This window comes from Lolium rigidum, chromosome 5, assembly GCF_022539505.1.
Source record: "Lolium rigidum isolate FL_2022 chromosome 5, APGP_CSIRO_Lrig_0.1, whole genome shotgun sequence".
In the NCBI taxonomy this organism is placed as follows: Eukaryota; Viridiplantae; Streptophyta; class Magnoliopsida; order Poales; family Poaceae; genus Lolium; species Lolium rigidum.
The window spans coordinates 255,092,410-255,109,047 of record NC_061512.1 but is presented as its reverse complement, the minus strand read 5'-3'; the positions used below and the strand labels follow the sequence as shown (position 1 = coordinate 255,109,047).

Genomic DNA, 16,638 nt, shown 5'->3' with positions numbered 1-16,638 from the left:
AGAGGATTTGGGAGATGCGGCGCTCTAAATCTCACAATTTCGTTGACCGCTAGCTATTCTGGTGTTGAGGTAAGATAGCTCATCGGCGCAGTGACTGGCGTTGGCATGAGGTGCCATGCTACCGTTAGGTATATGTGACCTGCTTACCTTTATAGTAGGTTCAAATGGTGAATCAGGTCACGGCGCCCACAACGCCTCCTCCTAGGGTGACCACGGGTTTCGTAGGGCCGGGTGCCCTCCAATACGACCATCCTCGCCGCCTCGGCCTCTCACTACGTGCTCCTCCTCCGCCCGCTGGGTCACCGCCTGCCGCTTGGCCTCCTCTCGCAGGGCAGCCTGCCGTGTGGCCTCCTCTTGCGCCCTTGTCATACGAAAAGAAGGCCGCATGAGCCACTGCCTCGAGAGCGTGGAAGCGGAGTGCCTCGACGAGGTGGACATGCTCCTCTAAGGCATGCTCCTCGTCCTCCCCCGCTTCTGGTGGTGGCAGGGACGCGCAGAAGACCTCATCCTCCTCCCCCTTCACTGGAGCAGTGGCACTGGCAGCAGAACATGGGCGCGCGCATCACCTCCCGCGACTCGAAGAACGTGTGGTCAAGGAGGTCCGGCGAAGGTCGTGCTCCATGACGAACTAGAGGTCGAAATATCGGGAGTCCTTGGCGTACGCGGGGTCGTCGAGGAGGTCCGGCGAGAGGAGCATGCGGCGGCGCTAGATCTCGTTCCGGCACACGATCCTGAATGTGGGGACGGGCGGCACCAGAACATGATGACGTGGTTCAGGTGCTAACCATGTAGGACGTGGATGTCAGGCCACATCATCGGGTCACCACGCGGATAGACGCCCATATGTGTCGTTGCGTTGGGCCATGATTCTTGTACGTGACGACCAATTTAGGCACGTGAACTAGATGGGTCGCCGTGTTGGAGATGAACTTATAGCTTCCATTGAATATTTGAAGACACACCTGTCTGTAAGCCTATTACAAGATCAGTGGCTCTTCTAAATGGTACTCCCTCCTTGCCATAATATAATGCGCATTAGTTTTAAATTGTACTAACTTTAACCAAGTTTATTGAGTAAATTATCTATATCTAGAATACCGAATATCTAGAGTACCGAATGTATACCTTTCATGTGGTTTGATAGTCTGGATGTTGATATTTTTTGTATAAATTTGGTCAAAATTTACTGTTTCACTTAAAAAAAAAACTAATGCGCACTATATTTCGGCATAGAGGGAGTAGCGTAAACTTCTAGCTCATTTCGAGGCACTCGTATAGGTGAGCAACTTGTCCCCTTGATTCTTTCTGAAAACAAAGAAAAAAACTTGTCCCCATGATTCTTTCTCAAAAAACTAAAGGAACGTGTCCCCTTGATTCTTGAGAGAAAATTTTATATGCATTACAATTGTTTAACAAATACAACACCTTCCTGGTACAACATATAATAAAAATGTAATCCAGTACAGTTGCATCAGAAATTCGGCAATATAAACATGTCATTTACCTAGTTTCTTCTTAAGATGAGACCTACAAATCAATTAGCTCAAGGCTTGGGGACACCCCACGAACATATAAAACATATACATGACATATCCATTGAATTATTCTATCCATTCGGTCAGCTCAACGATTTCTTTTGCACCAGATCTGGAGTCGACTAAACTATCGGTTATGATTATTCAGCACCTACTGTGATGGTTAATATGAAACAGCACAGAACAGCAACAAAAGAAGAAACAGAGGGGGAAGGGAAAATACATCCTCGAACCGATCAGCACTCAGTAGTTTTCTTCACATTTGTGTGCCAACTCCCACGATCCTGAGTATACACGCCTCAGCGGAATTATAATCACAACAGGCACAAAGTGCATCGATGGAGTTCCAAACCAAACAAGATGAAGAAGCAGGAGTTCAGAGAAGGTGCTGATCTTCCTTTTTATTCTGAATCACCCTTATTGTGGCACCTCACTTGCACCGCCAGCGTGGCTGTCGTCGTGGGGCAGTTGATGTCTGCACCGAACACCCTGTGGTCCACTGGCAGCACACACGACTTTTTGCCGATGCATTCCTGTTCATATAGTCCAGAGATTAATCACCAATCATACGCAAAAACAACCAAAACATGGTCCACGCTAGTGTTACAGATGGTACATGTTATCGACAGGAATGTGTGTACCTTCGCCACGATATCCTTTGCATTGGGAGTGTGACAGGTGCCTGCAGTGAAGTTGCCGCACGTGCCATCCGGGTTGCCGAAGCTGGCAAAGACGACCTCCTGGATCTTCTTCTTCGGGGGGCAGGTCAAGATGCCCCGGGTGCTGTGGTCTTCAGCTATGAGCTTGATCTGGCCTCCATCAGTGTCCCACGTCTTGATCTGTGCAGGGTTGTGTTCCGAGATGTGCACGCATATGTCATCTCTCCTCACTGTCTGGATGAGGATGCCATCTGGCTTGCCAATCTCCTCCTCAAATACAACCAAGAGGTTGTTCTTAGATTTCAAGAATGGCCGTGGAATATGGTACCTGAAGGAAAATATAATAAGTTCAAGGGTGCAAATTCACTGTAGGCCAAGAGTGGAATGTGTCTTTCAGCAGCGCTGAACTTTCTTACAGTGCCTGGGAAGGTACTCCGGCAATAGTTCTGAATGAGGTCCAGTAGCGACCCATGCCTTCGCCGTTCACGAAGATCATACCCTTGCTCATAGAAGTCATGTCAAGAACAACTGGGTCCTCTCCGTCTGGCTCGTCAAAGTATCTCTAACATGACAGTGAACGGTGACAATGAGAGTTGTAAACAAAGATTGAAGGGAATGAATGTCTGAAGTTCCTTTTCGTTGGCCAGGTTACCTTGTACCAGGAGACAGCATGTCCATTCTCGAGAGGCTTCCACTTAACAGCCCCCATGCCTTTCTCCGTGTAAATCTCCTTCTCCTCACCGTCCAGTTTGACCTGTTTAGAACAAGAAACGAGGTGCTCATTTCTTAGTATATCAGTGCATTATGTCTTGAAGAGCAAATGAATGGCGTATAATTTTCTCAAATCTTAAGTGCAATAGCCTGTACCTTATGGCCCCAGCCATTGACTTGCAAATCCAATGTCCCAGTATTGAGACCCTGTATTCTGCAATCCTGAATGCCACCCTTTAATTCAACAAGTTCGCCACCACTGTCCTGCAAACAACAGAAAAATGTGTAAACAGAACTATAACAGGTCAACATTCCATCATAAATTGTGTGCATCCATCACCCAGACAGTTAGGACCCGAAACAGTCAGATATTACCTTCATTCCCATGGATGATGATAGCAGTGCAAGATGGTTGACACCTATTTTTAGATCAATGGGCTTTTCGAACATGAAGCCCTTGTCTTTCTTGCTTCCACGAGCACTCCCTGCACAGATGGTGGTTATGAAGCCTCTTTTTTAGTACAATTGTTAGTGCTTGAAATTGGTATCGGCTTTTGGATACGCAAGACTGTTACATAGTTGGCCCATGTTACCTGCGAAGGCATAATTGACAAATCCCATCAATGCATGTGCACTGCTTTTGACCTGAACCACAGGACGGATGTCACCCCTAAACGGCAGGTCGTCTGCCTCCAAGCGAAAGCTGCATCGATGTTGTAAACAAACACAAAAGGTGAATTCAGCATTTTGCTACATGTGAGAAAAATACAGAATAAATGTTCATAATAATGAGCTGAAATGAAGGTGTGATGAAAGAAACAGCACCTTGTGGTGTACCACAAATAGTCACTATTGTCCTTGGTCAGGTTATACTGCTCCATGGGTTCCTTTGTCCTGAGATTAGTTTGCTTATACCTCGGAATCGGCTCTGAGTACATCTCCCAAACACTGTTCTTGGTCGACGGGTCTGCTGTGTGGAATGACCTTTCACTGTGTTGAACAAACACCTAGCATAACATACGCATAGCACAAGTCAGGAAGGCATGCACTGAAGCTAGGTCCGTACTAATTTGCAGCGAGTGTATTCAGTGCACATACTCTCTTTGTGTTGTACACCACATGCTTGCAGTCTGCAAGGATGGAGACGGAGCGGCTCGGTATGTAGTACTTCTCACCTCGGAAATTCACAGTTCCATCCTCCCCTGTATTGTTGTTGGAGATGAAAGCCAAGCACAATTTTTCCTCAGGCAACTCGAAGTTATGTGCCTGCAGGTGCAAGAAACTAATCAAGCCCAGAAGAAGATGCTCTTCAATTACAAAACACTTTCAAATGAAACATCTCAAGTATTTCTGCACAAAAATGATGGAAGCAGTTGTTCCCAACCTCATACCCATGAGCCAATAGCTCGAATGATTGTTTCCCCTCAAGGAAAGCTTTCTGGTATGACCTGATTATATTGTGCAAGTCCCTGAGATGCCCAAATTTGGGCTCCTTCTGCATACCTGGATAAGTACATTGACCCAGTAACATGATCATTAGAGACAATAGAAGCAAGAGATGGAATTGGGGAAAAGTAGAAATATACAGTTGAGCCAATCTAACCGTATTCATCAAGGGGACCTTCATCATAATATCCAGTCAAAACATAGGAAGCACCTGTCCTCCCAAAATTTGTTCCACCATAATACTGTTCAAAACAAGTTAACATGCAATTCCATCAGAAATTCTAGTATCTTCTCTGTTAACTTTGTGAATGTATATATTTGCAAAAATGCACCTGTACAAACATACCATGTAGTAGTTTACCAATGTCCCACCTTTGGCAAAAAAACGTAACACAGCATATGCAATGTCCTCAGCTGAACGTACAGCTAATTGATCACCAAATGCTCTGAACCTGTGTATTGCAAGGAATTACTTTTAATATTAATGTCGACAAATCAATTGATGGCAGATAAAATTGTCTTTGCTAAAGCCATAACACAAATGTTTTTTTAACCCACGTTCAATTACTCCCTCCGTCCCGATAATGATGTCTCAAGTTTGTCTAGATATGCATGCATCTAGATTCTAAATGAGTTTTAGTGTAGATGCATACAAATCTAGCAAAGTTGAGACACCGTTTCGAGACAGAGGGAGTACAACAAGATTAACGGGATGGTAATATCATTATAAGGGAAATATACTGCGGATATTTTAGGTAATCACACACAAGATATCACACTATGACAATTTCATCATAAGGGAAGTATGTTTCACATAATTTGCATAATGCACACATCATTATAATGGTAATCACAAACAAGATATAGGTTAACATGTTTGGATGATCATAAGTTGGCCACAAAAGTATTACAGCGCCATGTCAGCTTTAGAAAACAAGTAGAATGTTGAGTATGAATAACTTGAACTTACTGTGCAGTCCAATTCTCAGTCCAAAGGCGAGGTTTATTTTTGTCACGCAGTGTCCATGTGTCCCCACAGTGCCTTCCGTTGCAAGTAGGAATCTAGTGAGAGCGGGGCATATATTAAGCGATTGAGGCAAAACAACAATACACTCTGGATAAAACATTCTCTCTCAGAGGAGATGTTCAAGTTTAGAGTGTGTTTCGTGCGCAAGAATTTCACAAAAGACGGTTCAACTTTTACAAGATCTTAAGGTTTCACCACGTATTTAGTAAAAGAGTTACCACTTCACCAGGAGCCGAAGTTTGCTTGCACATTATCCACGGGACTCCAGTGTTGGTGCTAAGAGCCATTTGAGCAGCCCACTCGAGGTACTTGTCGCCATCTGTTATATGATCCTTTTTAATATTCCCATACTCATTCTCGATCTGTGAAATTTGCACGGCGCATGAATCACCGGCAATGCCAAAAACAGCATGTAGATAAATGACACCATACAGGGTAGAGTTTAACTGACCTGGGCTAGGATGACGGGTCCTCCTTGAGACGCAAACATATCCGCATCCTTCAACTTCTGCACTATGAATCTCACAAACTTCTCCATTTCTCTCTGCATCAGAAACACGAACGTCATCTGTCTGTTTAAAACTCCTGACACAAAATGTGCAGATACTACCAGGCTCGCAATCGCGTGACTGGTTACCTTGTATGGCTCGTTGTTGGCGCGGAATATTATGTGCGGAATCTCCCTAAGCCAGTAAGGCAAGCCACTGAGGGGAAAACGAACAAAGAGCATAGAAGGTGCAATCAGATGAGCTGAGCATATACATCAGGATTGCAGAGGCCACAAGATTGGCTTATTTGCTGCATTATAATAAATAAACGGAACAGATTTTGGCGCGGTTAACGGACCCGTGGTTCCATTCTGCCTGGATGAAGGGCCCGATGCGTATGACGGCGTACATGTTGTTGTCCTGGATGAGCTTGAGGAACTTGATCATGTCGTTGCGGCCTTCGAAGTTGTACTGCATTGTGACCAAAACGCAGTGAGCTGGATTTGCATCTGTCTATTGCAATGGTGAATGGAGGGTGTTTGTTACCTTGCCAGGCTCGGGCTCGTGGGCGTTCCAGAAGGTGTAGGTCTCGATGCAGTTGAGGCCGCCTTCCTTGGCGATCTTGAGGAGCTTGGGCCACATCTCGGGCGGGCTCCGCGGGTAGTGGATGGCGCCGGAGAAGAAGAGGTCCCTCCTGCCGTCGATGAGCAGGGAGCGCTCGTCGTAGGTGACGACGCTTCCCTTCTTAGTGAAGGTCCACTTGGACCCCGACGCCGCGCCCGCGAGGAGCGCGGCGGCGGCCAGCAGGAGCACCGCGGCGGCGGCGGTCATGTGGGCCAGCGCGGTGAAGGAAGGGGGCGAGGGGAGAGGGGGCAACGGGTGTGGCGGGCGGCACTAGCGAGGGGTCGGGGGAGGAGGGCGGCGCTTTGAAGGGCGTGGGGCGGATGGGCGTTGCGCGGGAGCGGCCGCGCGGCATTGCCGGTGGTGGCGAGCGGTGGCGAGTGGCTGCGGGGGCGGGGAACGCGGCGGGAGCCTCACGACCTGTTCTGCGGAGCTACAGCGCGAAGGACCGGTTTTGCAATGTTTTCTTTGCTCCCCGTCCTTTTTTTGGGGGGTATATAATATTTCATCTTTTCAGGTTTTTGTAACAGGGTGGCCATGGGCAGCCCGGCCCAAAAAAACCCGGGCCTGGACCTGAAAATATTGGCCCGACAGCGGGGCCAGGCTGGGTCTGGGTAGCCCGATAACCGCATTTAACACTACGGCCTGGCCCACAACTCAACGGACCGATGGGCTTTGTGGGTATTTGGCCGGGTCGGGCTAGGTTTGGGCTTGATTTTTCAGCGTCAGGCTTTTCTTGGCCCGGCTCGACACATGGCCAGGTATAGTGTTGTGGGTATACTTTATGGGTATATCAACGGCAGTGCCTAGATCCGGCAAGCCCGGGTGGCCCATAGACGGTGATGCGGCATGTGGCCCATCGGGCGGCCCAGTTGCTGTAGATCGTGAAGGATGAAGTCCAGCTCAGGAACAGGAAGACGGATCCCAACCGACCTACGAAGGAGGCCGGATCCGTGAAGGCCCATGAAGTATCTGGATCATGCACGGCCCTGATGGAAGGCGGATCCTTGACGTACACGGCAAGACATTGTACCGTAGTTAGGCAACTTGTATTCCGGCTAGGACTCTCCATGTAAACCCTAGATCCGTGCGCCTTCATAAGCCGGATCCCGGGAGCCCTAGAGGCACAACCACAACTCATTGTAACAACGCGAAAGCGCCCAGATAATTCCAGACAAGCAGCAGTAGGCCTTGCCATCGTGCAGGTGGTACGAAGCTGGATAAATCGCGTACCACCGTCCCGAGAACTCTCCGCCCAATGGATTTAGTCGCGCAAGCTGATGGCGTGTATTTCACACGTTCGTTGGGAACCCCAAGAGGAAGGTATGATGCGCACAGCAGCAAGTTTCCCCTCAGAAAGAAACCAAGGTTTATCGAACCAGGAGGAGCCAAGAAGCACGTTGAAGGTTGATGGCGGCGGGATGTAGCGCGGCGCAACACCAGAGATTCCGGCGCCAACGTGGAACCTGCACAACACAACCAAAGTACTTTGCCCCAACGAAACAGTGAGGTTGTCAATCTCACCGGCTTGTTGTAACAAAGGATTAACCGTATATTGTGGAAGATGATTGTTTGCAGAGAAAACAGTAAAACAAGTATTACAGCAGATTTGTATTTCAGTATTAAAAGAATGGACCGGGGTCCACAGTTCACTAGAGGTGTCTCTCCCATAAGATAAAAGCATGTTGGGTGAACAAATTACAATCGGGCAATTGACAAATAGAGAGGGCATAACAATGCACATACATGTCATGATAAGTATAGTGAGATTTAATTGGGCATTACGACAAAGTACATAGACCGCCATCCAACTGCATCTATGCCTAAAAAGTCCACCTTCAGGTTATCGTCCGAACCCCTTCCAGGTATTAAGTCATCATCACTCGTCCCGGTGTCAATGCGGGCATGAACCCACTATCGAGCATAAATACTCCCTCTTAGAGTTAAGAGCAAAAACTTGGCCGAGCCTCTACTAATAACGGAGAGCATGCAAGATCATAAACAACACATATGTAATAACTTGATAATTAACATAACATGGTATTCTCTATCCATCGGATCCCGACAAACACAACATAGAGTATTACGGATAGATGATCTTGATCATGTTAGGCAGCTCACAAGATCCAACAATGAAGCACAATGAGGAGAAGACAACCATCTAGCTACTGCTATGGACCCATAGTCCAGGGGTGAACTACTCACTCATCACTCCGGAGGCGACCATGGCGGTGAAGAGTCCTCCGGGAGATGAATCCCCTCTCCGGCAGGGTGCCGGAGGAGATCTCCAGAATCCCCCGAGATGGGATTGGCGGCGGCGGCGTCTCTGGAAGGTTTTCCGTATCGTGGTTCTTCGCATCGGGGTTTCGCGACGGAGGCTTTAAGTAGGCGGAAGGGCGGAGTCGGAGGGCTGACGAGGGGCCCACACCATAGGGCGGCGCGGGCCCCCTCTGGCTGCGCGGCCCTATGGTGGCGGCGCCTCGTCGCCCCACTTCGTATCCCTTTCGGTCTTCTGGAAGGTTCGTGGCAAAATAGGACCCTGGGTCTTGATTTCGTCCAATTCCGAGAATATTTCGTTACTAGGATTTCTGAAACCAAAAACGAGCGTGAAAACGAGCAATTGGCTCTTCGGCATCTTGTTAATAGGTTAGTTCCAGAAAATGCACGAATATGACATAAAGTGTGCATAAAACATGTAGGTATCATCAATAATATGGCATGGAACATAAGAAATTATCGATACGTCGGAGACGTATCACAAGCACGCATGGATTTAGTCGCGCAGTCTGATGTCCTCAACAAACCCATAACCCCTGGCGACGCCGCAGATCCGGAGGCTTTAGAGGCCACGAGAAAGGAGATGATGGCCACCGCCAAGAAGTGCACCAATACCGCAGCTGCGATATTGGATGAGAGGAGAGAAGCTGCAAACTTGATGGATCACTTTGAAAGACAGGATCGTGAAATCACCGAATCACTTGCACACGTCAAGCAGATGAGAAAAGAGTGGGAGGTGAAAATGACCTATGCACAGGCGGAGGCTGATAGAATCGTTCGAGAAGCCATCCCTCCCCGCAGGATCAACTTCGCAACCCCTGCAGAGCAGCAGCCGCTCGCAACTCCAAAGGATAACATGAAGAAGGCTGCGGAGCTCCTGAAAAAGAAGGACGAGGAGATTGATATCAACTACGTCTGCAAGCTCGTCGCTTCAGCAATGCAGCAGCAGAGTAAGGCAGATACTTCGCGCGGGTTGGAATCCAATCCGGATCACTGTGTATCTACCGCGCAGAAGGACGCCCACGTCAATCGCCATCCCGATGATGAATCGCGCACCGGATCCACGGAGCGCAGAAGAAAAGCAAGGGAACACCCAAATCCGATCCCCGTACCATCAAAGACGCCTCCGTCAGATCCGAAAAAGGGAAAGGATGCAATGTACGCTGGTAGGAACAAGTACCGGAACCCGTCACCTCCGCCTAACGGGTACCCGCGTCCCCCACCTCCTCGCCGCCGTAGTCCAGCCGGAAACACTAGGCCCCATGGGGCCGGTGGAATCAATATCCGCGACAACATGCCGCCGCCGAGAACCAGGGAGCGTACGCCGGAACCCCGTCGGAACCAGAACAACGGTCGCGAGCCTGAGCCCAGAAGGAGCCAGAACAATGATCGCGAGCCTGAGCCCAGGAGGAGTCGGAACGTGGAACGTGAGCCGGAGCCCCGCCGAAGCCGGAACGATGGAGGAGACTATCACCAATGTGAAGGTAGCCACCGGAGCCGGAGCGAGCCACGGGAAGATCGCAGGGAATCCGATGGCGGAAGCAAAAAATCTTACAGGCCCCCTCGCAGGTTTCCTTCACCACCACCAAGTGGAGGAGGGGGAGGCGGAGGCGGTGGCCGGAGATCCCGCTCCCGATCAAAAACCCCGGATGGCGGCCCACGCGATGCCCGGGAACGCCTCAATGAATACAAAACTGATTACATCGGCCCAAAGTGCTTTGGCAGGATGATTCGAGAGGAACCAAAGCCAAGGATGAACCTCAAGCTACCCAGAAACCTGAAGCATTATGATGGCACCGAAAGGCCGGACACCTGGATAGAGGATTACTACAATGCAGTAACCATCGCCGGTGGAAACCCTAACATCGCCTGCCGCATGCTCCAGTTGTACCTTGTAGGTCTAGCCCGGATCTGGCTCAGTGACCTCGAGAAGAACTCCATCTTTTGTTGGTTTGATCTGAAGAACGCCTTCGAGAAGCACTTCAGGGGCACCTACAAGAGACCTGTCACGACAAGCGACCTACAGGCATGTATCCAGAAGAAGGGTGAAACATCAAGGAGCTTCCTCACCCGATGGTTGCAAACCAAGAACGAGTGCGAGAACGTTGATAACCATACAGCAATGCACGCCTTTATTGGTGGGTTGCAGAGAGGAGGACTGCTGCGGCACAAGCTAACCTGCTTGGTCAATGCAAACAAACTGACTTTGGATGACATGATCACCATCGCCAGCGATCATACTGCCGCCGATGACGACGCGAGCGGAGATCTAGCAGCTACGAGCAATTCCCCGCATCAGCAAAAGAAGAACCGTGATAACGGTAGCAGCAGCGGCACCAAGCGGAAAAATCCCCCTGATGACCAAAGGAGTGGCGGATCCGACTTGATCGCCATGGCCTTCCAGCGCGGAGGCCAAGGAGGCGCAAGAGGCCGCGGCCGCGGAGGCGGATCCGGAAGGGGCCAGCAGCGTGGCGATGAGGTCACCGCTGCCGGAACCCGCGCCCCCAAACTTATGAAGAGTACAGAGACATGCCTTGCCTGGCACATCTGGATCCGGCTACAGGGAAGTCCACTCACACCAAACGCAACTGCAAGTGGGTCAATGATCTTAAATCTGACCCGGAAGCAGGATACAAGCGAGCCCGGAAGCACCGCCCACGCGGCAAAGGAGGCAAGGGCAAGAACAAGGACAAGGAGGAAGACAGTTCTGAGGCGATGGACGAGGATGATGCTTCGCCGGATCCCAAAGGTGGATCCGCAGCTAAACCCAACCCCTTCGACAAAAAGAGCGTGGGTGCGTACCACACCTTCCTCGGAACCCCAACAGTCCGTGCAAGCAAATCAGCTCTCCGGATCCTGAACGCCACAGTTCCCGCTGTGCCGCAGTATGTCAGGTGGTCGGAAACTCCGTGTACGTTTGATAGGAAGGATCATCCTACTGTCATTCCGAAAGAGTGCTACGCTTTGGTTGTAAGTCCCCGCATCGACGGGTATGACTTCTCCAAGTGCCTCATGGACGGCGGAGCCAGCCTGAACATCATGTACCTGGAGACTCTGGAGCGGATGAACCTTACTAAGGAACAGCTCAAACACAGCACCACTGAATTTCATGGTGTAGTTCCGTGTAAAAAGGCAAATTCCTTGGGCAGCATCAGACTTCCCGTGGCCTTCGGCGATGCCAATAACTTTCGCGAAGAGATGATCACGTTTGAGGTCGTGCCCTTCAAGAGCTCCTACCACGTCATCTTCGGCAGGCCCACCTACCACAAGTTCCACGCAAGAGCGTGCTACATCTACAACAAGCTAAAGATTCCGGGTCCCAAGGGTATGATTACCGTATCCGGAGACTACAAGAAGGCTCACGAGTGCGAGTTAGGCGAAGCCGCCTTCGCAGAGTCCGTGATATCCGGAGAGGAGCTGCAAGGCTACAGAGCCGCGGTGGATCCGCAAGAGATGCACACCACCAAGAAGCAGATCTCCGAACAGAAGACCTCGTTCAAGGCCGCGATAGAAACTAAGAAGCACGACCTCATCGTAGGTGACAGCTCCAAGCAGGTTTCAGTCGGAGCCAACATGGACCCCAAATAGGAAGACGCACTCGTCGAGTTCCTCCGCGCTAACATGGATATCTTCGCATGGCAACCTTCTGACATGTCCGGAGTACCTAGGGAACTCGCCGAGCACTACCTCAACATAAATCCGGGGGCTAAACCGGTGAAGCAAACTATGCGACGCTTTGGAGATAAGAAGCGCCGCGCCATAGGAATGGAACTAGCAAAGTTACTAGAGGCCTGTTTTGTAGTAGAAGTTATCCATACTGATTGGGCCGTAAACCCCGTCCTTGTACCCAAAAAGAACACTAAAATACTAAGAATGTGCATCGATTACTCCGGCTTGAATAAGCATTGTCCGAAGGATCCGTTCCCCTTGTCGCGCATTGACCAATCATTGATTCGACGGCAGGGCGGAACTTCTGTGTTTTCTTGACGCATATTCCGGGTATCATCAGATCCGGATGAAGAAGTCCGACCAAAAGGCGACCTCGTTCATCACCCCGTTCGGCACTTACTGCTATGTCACCATGCCCTTTGGTTTGAAAAATGCAGGTGCCACCTACCACATACGATGCAGCAGTGCCTGAAGGACCAAATTGGCCGGAACGTGCACGCTTACATCGACGACATCGCAGTCATGACACGGAAAGGATCCGACTTGATCAGCGACCTCACAGAAACCTTCGAAAATCTCCGTCGGTACAAGATGATGTTGAATCCGCTGAAGTGCGTCTTTGGCGTTCCAGCCAGAAAACTCCTTGGCTTCATCGTCTCTCACAAAGGCATTGAGGTTAACCCGGAAAAAATCAAGGCAATCCTGTGTATCAAAAGGCCAACTTGTCTCAAAGATGTGCAACGACTAACTGGCTGTGTTGCAACAATCAGTAGGTTTGTTAGCCGTCTTGGCGAGAAGGCGCTACCTTTATACAAGCTGCTGAAGAAAACACACAAATTCGCCTGGGACGACACAGCAGACGCAACACTCCAGGGGTTGAAGGAAATGCTCACCTCCCCACCTATACTAGCAGCTCCAGAAGAGTCAGAGCCCATGCTCCTTTATCTGGCAGCCACCAACAGAGTCATCAGTCTCGTCATTGTGGTGGAGCGAAAGGAAGAAGGTCACGAGTACGGAGTCCAAAGACCAGTCTATTACATTAGCGAGGTACTGACGGAATCTAAGCAAAGATACCCTCACTTTCAGAAGCTAGCCTATGGCGTGTTCCTAGGCAGCAGGAAGCTGAGACACTACTTCCAAGAGCACCCGGTAACAGTCGTGAGCAAGGCTCCGCTGTCGACGATTCTCAACAACGCTGACGCAACAGGACGCACAGCAAAATGGGGCATTGAATTATCTGCCTTTGACATCAATTACAAAGCCAGGACTACGGTCAAATCCCAGGTCTTGGCAGATTTCGTCGTAGATTGGACAGAGGCTCCGGATGCAAATCTGGAGCCGGAACCAGAAACATGGGTCATGCACTTCGATGGATCGAAGCAGCATCATGGCTCGGGAGCCGGAGTCACCCTGAAGTCCCCTACCGGAGAAGAAATGCAGTACGTTCTGCAGATTCACTTCGAAGCTACAAATAACATGGCGGAATACGAGGCTCTACTACACGGTCTGTGCATCGCTAAGGAAATTGGGATCAAGCACATCATATGCTGCGGAGATTCCGACCTGGTGGCACAACAAGTAGCCGGAACCTGGAACGCCAGAAACTCCGTTATGGCGGCCTACAGAGACGAAGTTGCGAGATCGCCAAATGCTTCCTCGGATACGAAGTCAAATACGTCAGGAGAGACGATAACACAGCGGTAGACATGTTATCCAAGCTCGGATCCGGCAGGAAACCAATTCCGCCTGGCATTTTCCTGGAGCACCTACGGATACCCTCGGTAAAGGGCGCTAACCCGGAAAATCCGGATATGGCAGTATCTCCGGCTAGAGAAGTGATGGCTATCATTCCGGCCTGGACACAGCCGTTCCTGGATTACCTCATTGATCGAAAGTTGCCGGAGGACGAGGTCCTCGCACGACAGATCACAAGACGAGCAAGATCCTACACAATAGTTGATTGACAGCTCTACAAACGAAGTGCAACTGGGGTATTTCTCAAATGCGTCTCCAATTAAGATGGCATTGAAATCCTCAGGGAGATCCACGCAGGGGATTGCGGGCATCATGCCGCCCCCAGGTCCCTCGTTGCCAAAGCCTTTCGGCTCGGATTTTACTGGCTCACAGCTAAAGAAGACGCTAATAAGCTGGTAAAAACTTGCCGAGGTTGTCAGTACTACGCTACTCAACCAAACGCTCCAGCCCAAGAGCTGAAGACCATCCCTATCACCTGGCCGTTTGCGGTCTGGGGGCTCGATATGGTTGGAAAATTAAAGAAATCATCTCCTGGCGGTTTTGAGTACCTCCTGGTCGCTGTTGACAAGTTCAGCAAATGGATCGAGGCAAAGCTAGTGAGGAAAGCCGACGGTGCTACGGCACTAAAATTTGTTTGCAGCCTCGTGACGAGATTCGACATCCCACACAGCATAATCACAGACAATGGCACGAACTTCGCACAAGGAGAATTGAAGGATTATTGCCATGACGTAGGGATCCGGCTTGACCTCGCATCTGTGGCTCACCCACAATCCAATGGTCAGGTTGAAAGAGCCAACGGCCTCATCCTATCCGGAATCAAACCACGCCTTGAAGAACCGCTGCGATGCGCAGCCGGAACTTGGGCTGATGAGTTAGACTCTGTTCTGTGGAGTTTAAGGACTACCCCAAACAGGTCAACCGGATTCACTCCGTTCTTTCTGGTCTACGGATCCGAAGCCGTGCTCCCCTCCGACATCATCCACGATTCGCCGCGAGTCTCCGCCTACGACGAAGAAACTGCTGACGAGGCTCGACAGCTTTCTGTGGACCTGATCGAAGAAGCTCGGAATTTAGCTGACCAACGCTCCACCATCTACCAGCAGAAGCTCCGACGCTATCATAGCCGTCGAGTTCGGAATCGCTCGTTCATGGCCGGAGACCTGGTCCTCCGCCTTCGTCGAGTGAAAGACCACAAGTTGCAATCTCCATGGGAAGGACCTTTTGTCATCAGCAAAGTGCTCCACAATGGATCGTACTACCTCGTTGATTTCCGGGAGTTAAAGGACAGACCTGCTAATTGGTACCGGAAACGCAAGCGAGAGGATCCGGATGACATATACGATGAAACAGACCGTCCCTGGAATATAACACAGCTATGTCCTTTCCACACTTAGCAAAATTCGCATTACATACCTTGTAATATTTATGATACATGATCAATGAAATAAAGCATCTGGTTCACTCTTTGAGTCTTTTACCTCCTTTACTTGTTCATTTTTGGATCGTGTATGTTTTCCGACTAAAACCGCAGAGCTGGATCTTTCCGCCTAGGCGTGTATGAAAGTTGTGATTTTTTCAAAATCGTCCTTTAGGACGTAAGCTTAAGTTTTCTGGCGGAAATGCTTTTCGTTGCGAACTCATGGATTCCTGGTAGCGACTTCCAGCACCTACGGGGGGGGGGCTTGTTTCCGCGGTTATTGACGGATCGCCATTGGGCTTTGTCGCCGCTGGCGAGCATTTCCGACTAAAGGTCCTCCGGCTCGCGGAAGGTCAAATGAGCAAGCCGGAAAACATAAAACCAGCACTTGCTTTCAACAAACGAAACATGCAAATATAAAACGGATAGCAGGATAAGTTTTTTCCGCCCATGCATACGTGTTTCGTTCCTAGCTACTTAAGAATTTAAGTTATATTACAAACCCTCTAGGGGCCAAAATGATGCATTGTCTTTCTTCCCGCAGGAATAAGTTTTTTACTTCTCCTTAGCCGGAGAAGCCTCGCCCTTATCTTCACCCTTGGGATCTTATTCTTCTTTGCCCTTGGCCGGAGAGGAAACATCATCATCATTCTTTTCATCATCTTCAGCCGGAGACGTAGCGCCACCTTTGTCCTTGGAACATGTCCAGGTGTATTGGCTTCCGGATTGAGCAGGTCGGGCGTCCGCCTCGCGTTTCTTATGGAGCTCTGCTTCAAGAGGTTCGTCGGCAGGAAGAACCACCTTGTCATAAAATTCATCGTGACAGATTCTCCGGGCAATACGGGTGTCGTAGCCACTAACTGCGTCCAGTAGCGCGTTTACATCCGCATTCAGAGGAACGTCGGTGGTTACCCTGTCAATATCAACATCCGGGTTGTGTGCAAGGCACATAGCCAAGGACATGGCGGCAGCACCTCGAGCTGACGATGCCTGCAGATCCACCACCAGCTCCGGAAGAACGTCCATCCTC

At 49.9% G+C, this 16,638-nt stretch overlaps 1 protein-coding gene across 1 annotated transcript; it reads right to left on the bottom strand.

The window, feature by feature from the left end:
• Positions 1-1,755: 1,755 nt before the first annotated feature.
• LOC124653714 (beta-galactosidase 12-like) lies at positions 1,756-6,697 on the bottom strand. The gene is made up of 18 exons (XM_047192779.1): positions 6,413-6,697; positions 6,225-6,337; positions 6,016-6,082; positions 5,830-5,922; positions 5,597-5,740; positions 5,322-5,413; positions 4,698-4,803; positions 4,509-4,593; positions 4,290-4,408; positions 4,004-4,171; positions 3,731-3,912; positions 3,499-3,608; positions 3,281-3,390; positions 3,062-3,169; positions 2,847-2,948; positions 2,611-2,756; positions 2,177-2,522; positions 1,756-2,068 (listed from the first exon to the last, which is right to left on the bottom strand). The coding sequence occupies exons 1-18, from the start codon at positions 6,695-6,697 to the stop codon at positions 1,937-1,939; spliced, it is 2,508 nt and encodes an 835-aa protein (XP_047048735.1). The 3' UTR covers positions 1,756-1,936.
• Between the last annotated feature and the right edge of the window lie 9,941 nt (positions 6,698-16,638).

Bases quoted from the DNA above. Each gene is read 5' to 3' on its own strand.
- LOC124653714 (XM_047192779.1), bottom strand. From the start codon at position 6,697: ATGACCGCCGCCGCCGCGGTGCTCCTGCTGGCCGCCGCCGCGCTCCTC. The intron at 4,409-4,508 runs GTTAGATTGGCT...GTACTTATCCAG, and splicing joins AGGTCCCCTTGATGAATACG to GTATGCAGAAGGAGCCCAAA. The intron at 3,609-3,730 runs GTGCTGTTTCTT...ACATCGATGCAG, and splicing joins TATTTGTGGTACACCACAAG to CTTTCGCTTGGAGGCAGACG.